Here is a 10,473-nt window from a genome sequence, read left to right as displayed (position 1 = left end):
AAGTTCCTTAAGACAAAGTGATTTTCAGATTAGTTTCCATTAGTCCATATAATGTGACTTGGACGCTTTCAGAATGGAAAGGAGGAAGCATGGTAACAAATGGCTGAAAGTTCAGATATTTGTTGAGTGATTTATTTCCGTAAAAGATTGTATCATAATTTAGAGTAGATCAGGTACATGAAGCAGTTGATGTCCAGTTTTTGTGGTGGACTTTCATACAAAAATAATGCCAGTGCACCAAGAAATTATGAATGCATGTGGGATCATTACATACAACACATACTAACCACTCCATCTGCTCAATTTATTTAAGAGAATCTCAAAACAAACATTTGTTTGCTGACCAATGGCTGAAAACATTTCTGTGTATTTACTTAAATGTCTAAAACCATTGAAAAAATAATTTGTCATTACTTCTGCTTTCCTTAAGGCTGAAAAATACAAACCACATCTGATTTCACCTAACACTGCTATCTGGTTCAATGGTCTTGATGCCTAAGACTTTTAGCTGTTTGTATTTTTCATATATTTGTAGCTTTGTAGATTGCTAATGCATGGCTGTAGCTCCTAGCAATTTTCCTATCCTCTTTCCCTACATTTAGGAACAATAAGCCAACTGCCTAAACATGTTTCTAAAATACTGAAGTTTTATTCCAAGAAGAGAATCAACTACAAGGATGTTCTGTTATACAACCAGAATCTGGACTAGAGATAACAAAATTGGGGCAAAGAAGTCCTGGGCTGCATCCAGTGGGACAGTACCCTGGGAATTATTACCTAACCAACCAACATTTTAATTGGACAGTATGTGATAGGTATACTAATCAATTAACCTTATAAAAATTATAGAATTACTGTGCCATGTTCAGTTTTTGCCATATTGTGTACTTGAAAGCTTTCAAGTAAAGGTTTGCTTTTATGTTATCACTCTAACGTTAGGGAACACTGTTCTATTTTCCAGGCAACAGTCTAACATAAATTACAAATATTACTAAGGCTTCACATTCCAAACATATCATCTCAAAGGGATCTTCAAGGCTGACAAATAGATAAATGTTCAGAATTCCTTCACATCCTTGGATGAGAGACCTTTGTGAAGTCTAAAGAAAAGGGAGCAGGTTTCAGGGACAATGCTTGCACCAGACTCAGGAACACAGACACCTGAGGAACACTGGCTTACAGCTCTTTCACAGCAAACAAGGAACAAAATCAGACAGAGGCAATTCTTAGCCAGAAATGTTATTAAACAGAAAATATCCTTTTTAAAGGATATTTTGTGGCATATTATGAAATATTTTTTTTCTATATGTGGGATTAATTCTCACCCTTCATAAAGTACTTAATGCATTAAATAAGACAATAACATATCTTCTCTTGGCAAAGCAGGCAAAGTAAACAATGCTCTCCAAATTAAAGGCTGAAGCCCACAAAAGTGCTTGTGCAGCGGCAGATTTGCTGCTGACAAGCCCTGATGCCCCAACATTTGTGCTACTGCAAAGCACACCAGCACATTGTGAATAAACTGTCCTAAACCAAAATTATCTTCAAGTGAGCTCTCATGCTCACACATCAGAAGCACACACAGTCCCTTTTACCCAGAAGCAGCAGAGTAGCTGTACCACTGTCCCAAACTCCAAGGGACTGCAACAGTGAAATATGTACTGTCATGGGAAACAGAGGTCAGGTATAAACAATTCTCCCACAGGAGCTGCAGTGAGGCCCATGACTCCATCAAAGCAGAAACTGTGCAAATGTGGTGCTGCTGCTGTGCAGATACTCGAGCTTTTGTGACCTACAGCAAAACACACAGACAGAAAACAGTAGTGGTCCAGATGACACACAGGTGGCTCTAAAAGAAAATTAGCTTAACTGGTTTCAAGACTTATATTATCATGTAGGATGTTCTCCAATGCTCTCTGGGAGTCTGTTCTTGACACCTTCAAAATGACTTCCCAGAATTTCTTCTGACTTCATAAGCTTTCTACTTCATGGTGAAATTTATTTTAGGCCTGTAAACACCTACTCTTCCATACAAAACCCATCCAATCCCACTACTACAGTTCAGAAAACAAAAAATAATTCTCAAGATTTTGCCAATCTAAAGCTACAAAACATACATCATTGAGCAAACCATTCTGTTTTATTCTAGTTTGAAAAGGAAAACATGGAAGTGACATTAAACATGATGAAAAGTCAGGGTCAGTCCGGGAACCCTAACTCTGAAGTCTTAATTTTCCGTTCCCATATTTAGTGCTGTCCAACCATACCCATTCTTGAGACTAGTAATGTACCCCTTTGGGCAGGGAGGCTGCAACCTCAAGTAGAATCCCTACTGAAAAAAAAAAAAAAGCCTACTCCTCCAAAATCTTATCTGAAATCCTGCAGGACATATAAAAATCAGTACATCTAGTTAAACAAAAAATACCGTTTATCAAGAAAGCATGAAGATATTGGCTCTCTAGTCTACAAAGCAGAGGCCTCAGAGAAGCATTTACAAAGTGATGCAGTATAAGGAGTAGTAGTTACTTCTTTGCCTCAGCCAGTTTGGAAAAATAAAATGAACCTTTACAAAATATCAAGGTGAATCAAAAGCCTTGGGTAGAATTTCAATCTCAGGAAATTTCTGAAAATAAACCAAACCCTAGGGATAATTTTAAAAAAGCACAAAGCAAACAATCAGTTCTCCAATGCTCACTCTGCGTAAGCTCCAAGGTCACTCATAAAGCCTAATTTCCTGGAAAAGTCCTAATTTGAAACATAAGCATTTTGATAAGAAAATTTAATTTCAACTTAAATCCTTCTTTAAAAAAAAAATTTAGTAAGGGTTGATGCTATTCCAAAGGAAAAAAAACTTGGCATGAAACTATGCAATTCCCTGGTATTAACATTCATTGCTATGTAAAATGGTATGGTAACACTAAAAAAATAACACTCCTGAATGTTTACTGAGGTATCATTCCACTGCAGTGAAAGAAACACTGCCTAACAAATTTGCTTGTAAACTACAGCTCCCCTTACTTGAATCCCTTCACAGCAATTAAAAGGAAATGCAATATTCCAGCTACTGTTAATGTTGCCATTACACTGGTATAAATCAAGCGCAAAAAACATTTTGATTATTTTTTTCACACCAAGTTAAAACACGTTAAATGAGTATTTTGCAAACCCAAATGGTTTGTGTGAGCTGGACTTTTCTCAACTTGGTTGCAGGCTGAACAAATATGAATAATGGAACAAACTATGTTAGAAGCAATCATTGAGTCCAACTGCAAACCAAACACTGGCAAAACCGCTTTCCTAAGCATCACATCTACAGGTCTTTTAACTGCCTCCAGGACTGCTGATTCCACCATTTCCCTGGCATTCTCCAATGCCTGTATTTCCTAACACCTCGCCAGGCCATTTCCTCTTAACCTGTAACTTGCTACTTCAGAGATGAGACCGCCACCTCATTACAACATTTCTGATGGCTGTAGAGTGGCATGGCGTCCCCCAAGCCTCCTCCAGGTTTAATAACCTGCTTCCTAACTGGCCCCAACCCTTCACAAGATTTGCCAGCCTCTTTTGAACAAACTAAAGTGCCTTAAGGTCTGGTTTCTGAGAACATGCATTAGTTTAGCAGAAAGATACACACCTCACATATTTGTCCAGGTGACCTTATTGAGTACACCTGAAAATGTTACTATAGAAACCTTCTTAACAACGAAGTCACCCAGATGTAGCTACTACAAAGTAGTAGACAGTGCCAAAACCAAAAAGACCCTTCAAGAGCCTAAAGAAGAACTGTAAGAGAAATGCATCTGAGCCCAGCTGGAGAAGATGCCTGCCTTTGCTCTCACACTTAGAACTAGGGGTATCAAGAGGGGTTACAAACCATAGTAAAAAATCTAAGTTGAAGAGCCTGAAAACAGATAAACATTCCCATCTCTTCAGCCATTTGTGCTCAGTCATAAATATTCACATTCATATCTTACACATCACCATAATCAGCAATTCCTTATGACTCACTCCACTTATGAGCTACTTGGCAGAAAATTTAAGACACATGTAACAACTTGCAGGAAGATAACAAAGCACACCAATCTGAATCCCTTGCTTCCAAAAAACAGACAAAAACACAAGTTCTGAACAACTACAGAATCCAAAACACTAGGGAAGTCAGGAGTTTAACACTACCAAATGTGAGCAAGTGAGAATTCAATTACTTGGCTACCCTACCTACTGAGAACTAGAGAATCAGAGCTACAAGTGCATGACAATACTAGTTAGAAGATGCTATCACCCACAATTTGAGCCAGAGGAACAAGTAAAACACATATTGTGTCCATTAACTTCCCTGGATGAATTAAAAAAGCATTTATAGAAATCCTGCAACATCTCAGAAGAACTGGTAAACAGTTAAAGCTGTTCTTCTCATTTGTCTCAGCAGAAGGACCCAAATTATTATCACAGAGGCAGTAATACTTCAGTTAAGTTACTCAGAATCCTAGAAATACAGACCAAAGCACCACTAAGCAAAGACAGTATTTAACTATCTGCATTATTGCAACTCCAATCTGTGCCATGTTCTAGCTAGTAACTTCTGGGGTAGAAAAGAAAACAAAAGTACCCAAAACCAGGAATAGTGGCAGGGATCCCCATGATCTTTTTAGCAAACTGACTTAGTTAAAATACTAATGAACCACACCAACGAATGCAAAGTTTTTTGCGTCTTCTGACGCTACCCTTTGCAACTCGAAAGAACTGTTCCACAGACACCAAAGCATTAATCACACATACACTAGACTGGTTCAAAATTTATTTGCCATTCATTTCTTGCACTTGAAGTACTCCTCGATGACATCTTTGGCCTGAGATTCCTTGCCATAGTCCTGTAACACAAAACAACATATTGTTAACATAAAGACAGACTCATTCTAAATTTCACAAACTGTTTTTCATAAGGAAAAATGGGATTATGACACTTTTTCAAAATAAATTCCCAAAATTCCATACAAGTAAGCTCAAGCAATTTGCCAGTTTTCTCCCTGCTCTTTAACAAGACTATTCTAATAAAGTACAGCTGTATTTCATGCAAATGAATGAATGAAATTTGACATTGACACCCATTGACAGGAATGCAAACAAAATCTGCTTAAAGAAACTCAAAGCACATGAAAGAGTAGCATAACTATGAACATGCATGCAGAAGGCACTAGTCTTCATTGTGAAGATGTAGCCATCTCTTGGGACCTCAGAGACCACAGAGTCTTCAAGGCTCGTACTGTGGCTTTACTTTGCCAGTATTATTGTGAAATAACCTCCGCACAACATTTTCAAGTTGAGCAGACACACTGAACTGGCTTTTCTGTCTAAAGCAAAACTTCCTATCTTCTACGTAGGCCTTTTCTTCTAATTACTGGCAGGTAGGCATTGAGGACACAACTATTAACTCACAAAATGTACATGAGTAAATAAACATGACAGGGCCTATGATACAGGAAAGCAGCTTCTATTCACAAAAAAAAATTAGGAGCTGTATTAAACAGTTCCTTATCTAAAGCAACCTTTAGTTTACTACTTATTTTCAGAAGTCAAGAAATAAAACATAATTAGCAATCTTACTTTGACAACCACACAACTGCAGCCCACCACTTTGCGAGGTTTTCCTTCTCGGTCGATCTTGCAGAGACCCACCCATTCGCCGAGCTTCTTGTTGTCATCAACCTGTGCAGAGCACATCACATTAGAGCTTGCCATGCCCAGCACGGCTGGCTCAGCCCCGAAGCTGCTGTACTGTCAGAAGCATTGGGTAACGGATGGCTGCTTTCCTCACAGGAATCAGCAGAGGGAGCCAAAGTATCATCATCGTACAGCTTGAGCCTCCCGGGAGCCACAGGAATGCTCCTCCCGCCCTCCACTCCCAGCAGCAATTTTACTTATTATACAGGACACCAGAACTCACTTAAACTGTGCAAAATAACCAATCCACATCCCTTGCCATTTACACCCACAGGTTTTGCACTGTGGAAAAATGGCAATCAGAACTACAACAATCTGCTGCTAAGTTCTGCCTAGGCAAGCCATACACAGAATTACAGTAGTGTTCTAAAGGTTCAGCTCTCTACATGCTGAAACAAGCAGCATAACTGTTTTAAACTTTTGTCTCAAGTTCACGCACCTTTATTAAGTTGATCTGATGTTCTGCACAGAGCGCTTCAACTAACTTTACATATGTGGGTTCATCACAGTTTGAAGCCAGAACACAGAGATGGGCTTGGCGTCTAAAAAAAAAAGAGAACTGACAGATGTTACTTCAGGTACCAATTAAAATTTCTTGATAATCAAAACCAAAAATAATTGCATTCAGCACATGCATTTCTAGAGAACCACCTCCTATGCTTCAACTTTTGGTTATCAGACACCATAAGCTTTCGAAATACTAAATATACTTTTGATGTGGTTTGTCACTTTTAATGTTATTTATATATACATTACAGGCTATTCATATATTGTTAGCTTTATCCTAGGATTCTATTCCTGCTTTGAAAGCTTCTAAAAATCCCACTTCTAAAAATAAATTCTCAGCTATTGGAAAAAGTCTGATGACTGCATAAACACCAGGTACCCTACAGAACTGTCACTGTTACAAAGCAACCAAGTTACAAGTGACTTTTTCATATTTACCACAGATTACAGTAATACAGTAATTTAACATTAGAATTTTAGTTATTAAAAGTTTGAATTTCCACGCCAAAGTGTTTTTAAGTTCTTCAGAACAATCTTTTCTACTTACGTTCAGAGAAGCTGTAATGACAGGGCCCCAATTCTAATTAGGATCTTTGTATACTGTGGTACAATGTTAAGATACCAAAGGGATACCTGACAACAGAGAGAGCTGAGTAGGTCTTCTATGCTTAACCTAATGACATGTGACCTCTGCAAACAAGGTCACTTTTCCCTAAAAAGACCTTCTTTATCAGGACTGTCACCAGAATGCCAGAAATGTTTCCAAGCAAGAACCATTGCGCACAAATGTGTAGAAGCCTCACACACACATCACCCTAAAACACAGCTTATAAAGCAGGAGCTGAACTCAGAGAACTCACACAAAGCAGCTGTGAGCTACCTAAGCTCACAGTATTTCTCTGCCCTTGTTTAGTACCTTGTCCCAGAGGTTTCTGCATACAGGTTTGTCAGACAGCAGTTATCACTCACAGGACGAGTGAAGGGGTATCCGACTAACTGAGAAGTCATCACCCAAACACTGTAGCTTTACATCTAAGCAGATTTTTCTTGCAAGTCAAGTATGGATTTACAAATAAAAACACACAGGTGTGTATGCATACCTGGAGATACACATATTATTTTGCCCTAGAAAATACCATAACTGATTACCCAATAACTGGCACAGAGGTTCAACATTATTTCGATATTGCACCTTGACAATTTACTTACTGCTGCAATATACAAAAAAAGACAGCAAAAAAAAGTTTAAGAAATCTATGAATTTAAGGCTTTTTCATAAAAAGGAAATGAACTTTTGCAGGAAAAGTCTGAAATATATATTAACCTGATTAAAATCATCTAAAGTTTTGAGAATACCTTATTACTTCTTAAAATAGAAAGTTCTTGAAACCTAGATTTCCATAGCCACATACAGCAGGCACGATTAAATTTTCTTCACAAAATCCATACACCCGTATGAACACTCGGTGGCACTGGGGCCACAAAATTACAGAAATTGATACACCAGATCCTGCTATTCTTTAACTATTGAGTTTAGCTTTTATATTTTAATATTTCTCTTAAAGGCCCCAAAAGACAACAATTACTGGCAGAAAGCTATAATCTTGTGTAAGTTAAAACTGAACACCTGAACAAAATGGCCACTGCAGGTGTTCAATACTCCTCATCACAAGGTCTCACCCAGTTTTACTATTCACAGCAGAGAAACTGGTGACACCACACTTACTTGTCCAAGGCTTTGGCTGCTTCACGGATACCGCGAGCAAGGCCATCGTGGATAAGTGCGGTCTTCAGCACTTCTTGCAGAGCGGTGTTAACATCCATTACACCTCCAGCAGTAATGCTAAAGAAAAGACACACAATGTTCTCAGCGTGCCAACAACTTTCAGCTATAAGCAAAAGCTTCCCGTTCACCTGCAAGCATCCGGCCATTAAAAAAGGACAGAAAAAAAGCAAGTTAAAGCACTATGCCAAAGGAAAACGAGACGAAGGACGAACTCGAAAGAAGCGAAGGCACTAAATCCTCCTGGCGAGCCACCGGGCCATGCTGCCTCCATGCTCCTTTGGGGAGGCGAGGACGCCATGCGCACAGCGGCCCTGCCAGGCGGACCCGCGCCCGTCTCCCGGCCTGCAGGAAGCACGCAGCAGCACCGCGCCGGGGCCTGCACACGAGGCACAGCCAGAGCTCCCGAGCCGGACGCGCCACGGAGCGACCCGGCCCCTCCGCCCGCCGCCCCCGACGGCCCCGGCCCTGCTCACCCTTCCTCGGCCATGGCGCTCTCGGTGGGTGCGGTCCCCGCCTGGGTTCCTACTGCAAATACAGACATAGGCCGCCCCGGTGAGCGGCGCCGGCCGCCCCGGGGCCCCCGCCCGGCCCGCTCCCGCCGCGATGCCCCGAGGGCCGGGGGGATCCCGCCCGGCCGGGCCCCGGCGCCATCGCGGACACTCACCCGGCACCGCCGCGCGCCGCTGCACAGAGAGGGGGCGGCGCTCCCGCCGCGTGCTCTTATAGCGCCACAGGACCCCGGCCTGGGTGTGCGCGTGCGCGGGCTGGGGCTGCCCGCCGCGGTGCCTGATTGTGGGCCTACCTGCCCCGTGTCCGTGGCAGCGGGACATTTGTGCCGGTTTGAAACCGAGAGCTGGGAAGTGGTTTGAAACAGAAATTAAAGGATGAAACTGAGTAGCTGTAAGCAACAACTGCAAGGTGGCTTTGTCAAACAAATACTCTATGGGAGATACCTCTGCTGTTCCCAATGGCTGACCCCAGCAGTCACAGCTGAGGCCCTTCCTCAAGGAAGATTAAATAAAGCTTCACAAAAATCTCGGTTTGCTACTTTCCTTTAGGGAAGGAACGGTGCCACTTAGGTCTCCGAGGGAAAACTTAACACCCAAGACGTTCCATAAAAAGGAACGTTTTTCTTTTAATAGAGAAATAACTTTTAAGTGCCGATTTGATCTGGAGGAGCAGCCTCCGGAGGGATCCCCAGCTGTGGCAGCCGGGCAGGGCTCACCTCGGGCTGGGTCACAAGCTCACCTGGGCTGCTTCCCTGGGCAGGACGGGCACCCGGTGCTGCCAAAGCCGGCTGGCCTCACTGGCACCATCCCTCTGCCCTGGCAGCCGAGAAATGGGGAACATGGAGAAAACACCCTAATGCCCCTCTCTGCCAGCAGGTCACAGCGCTGAGCTGTAGATTGGAAGCCTCATAAGTGCTACTGCTCAGCCCTGTTCCTGTCACACATGCACAGGTGGTTCAGCTGACGGCGAGTGCAGCACGGCCACCGCACTGACACGTGTTCCTCACTTGGGTGCTGTCAGTCTGACACGGGGCTTTGTCCATCCCAGCTGCTTCTGATGGATGACTTGACTGTTTGGTATTCTACATGTCACTATCTTTGTAAAAAGACCATAGTGATAAAATAAAAGTAGGTCACAAATATTGATAGCCATGGTTTGTGGCTAGTGCAATCAAACACATTTGTCACCAGCGTTGTTAGGCACTCTTTCCACAATATGTTCTTCCTTTGTCTTCCTGGTGTTGCCAAGCAGCAGGATGTAGGCTAAATACAGCTAGGGAAGGGACACTGTGCACAAAGCAATTCACTGCAGCTGGTCAGGGCAGAGGAAGACAGGAAAAGTGGAACCTGCTCGGTTGTCTTGGAGCTGCCCAGCTCAGCCTGCACGGCTTTTCAGAGCCTGCCTGGGGAAATGCTGGCTGGAGGCTGCAGCACTTCCAGGCTCCAGCAGTGAGACACAGCTCATGCCAACTCTGAGACAGTCACCTACATTTACACAACAGAGATCTATAAAGGGCAGAAGCCAACCCCTGAGCAAGTCATGGAGAGAGAAGCGCAGTATGAGGGCTGTCCTCTCCCTGCAAACTGAGCTACCAAGGACAAAGTGGGTAGGAACAACCCTGCCCACTGCTAACACGGCAGCCTCTGAGATGCATTTGGCTCCTCCAGTGCTGCCATGTATTGCTTGAAACTCTGAACTGCAACTCCTGCTGCAATACCCCTATGTGTTGCAACCACTACAGTCCCAACATAGATATTCTAATTTAGCAGCTCCTGTTTCACAGGAGCTCTTCCTCCACAAGAAGTAGGAACATGTAATTTCCTTTGCACTGCTCAGAAAGCATGCAAGCACAGCACACACAAATAATACTGCTCTCTTTTTTCCCACCTCTTCAGAGGAGAATGTTTTTCCCTATATCCATCCATCACTTGTGCCCTTGAAAAGCCTCA

The 10,473-nt window shown here is 42.5% G+C and overlaps 1 protein-coding gene and 3 non-coding genes across 5 annotated transcripts; all 4 read right to left on the bottom strand.

The window, feature by feature from the left end:
• Positions 1–4,781: 4,781 nt before the first annotated feature.
• RPS12 (ribosomal protein S12) lies at positions 4,782–8,718 on the bottom strand. Of its 2 annotated transcripts, XM_063151206.1 has the most exons (6): positions 8,679–8,718; positions 8,488–8,539; positions 7,955–8,071; positions 6,161–6,263; positions 5,605–5,706; positions 4,782–4,871 (listed from the first exon to the last, which is right to left on the bottom strand). In XM_063151206.1, exons 2-6 carry the CDS (start codon positions 8,499–8,501, stop codon positions 4,809–4,811), a joined length of 399 nt encoding a protein of 132 aa, XP_063007276.1. In that variant the 5' UTR covers positions 8,502–8,539; positions 8,679–8,718; the 3' UTR covers positions 4,782–4,808. The 2 variants fall into 2 exon arrangements, with proteins under 2 accessions (XP_063007276.1, XP_063007277.1); XM_063151207.1 differs by lacking the exon at positions 8,488–8,539 and having other exon boundaries at positions 8,679–8,712.
• LOC134416905 (small nucleolar RNA SNORA33) lies at positions 5,211–5,345 on the bottom strand. The gene has a single exon (XR_010027455.1). It is a non-coding gene; the product is annotated as a small nucleolar RNA SNORA33 (small nucleolar RNA).
• LOC134416906 (small nucleolar RNA SNORD100) lies at positions 5,770–5,856 on the bottom strand. The gene has a single exon (XR_010027456.1). It is a non-coding gene; the product is annotated as a small nucleolar RNA SNORD100 (small nucleolar RNA).
• On the bottom strand, positions 7,171–7,245 carry LOC134416896 (small nucleolar RNA SNORD101). The gene has a single exon (XR_010027447.1). It is a non-coding gene; the product is annotated as a small nucleolar RNA SNORD101 (small nucleolar RNA).
• Positions 8,719–10,473: the final 1,755 nt, after the last annotated feature.

This window comes from Melospiza melodia, chromosome 3, assembly GCF_035770615.1.
Source record: "Melospiza melodia melodia isolate bMelMel2 chromosome 3, bMelMel2.pri, whole genome shotgun sequence".
NCBI lineage: Eukaryota > Metazoa > Chordata > Aves > Passeriformes > Passerellidae > Melospiza > Melospiza melodia.
Note: the sequence above shows the minus strand (reverse complement) of the source record. Positions and strands in the feature narration are given on the sequence as shown.

Excerpts from the sequence above, each read along its gene's own strand:
- RPS12 (XM_063151206.1), bottom strand. Across the intron at positions 6,264-7,954 it reads GCAGCCAAAGCCTTGGACAA|ACGCCAAGCCCATCTCTGTG; the intron begins GTAAGTGTGGTG and ends TTTTTTTTTTAG. Across the intron at positions 4,872-5,604 it reads GCAGTTGTGTGGTTGTCAAA|GACTATGGCAAGGAATCTCA; the intron begins GTAAGATTGCTA and ends TTTGTGTTACAG.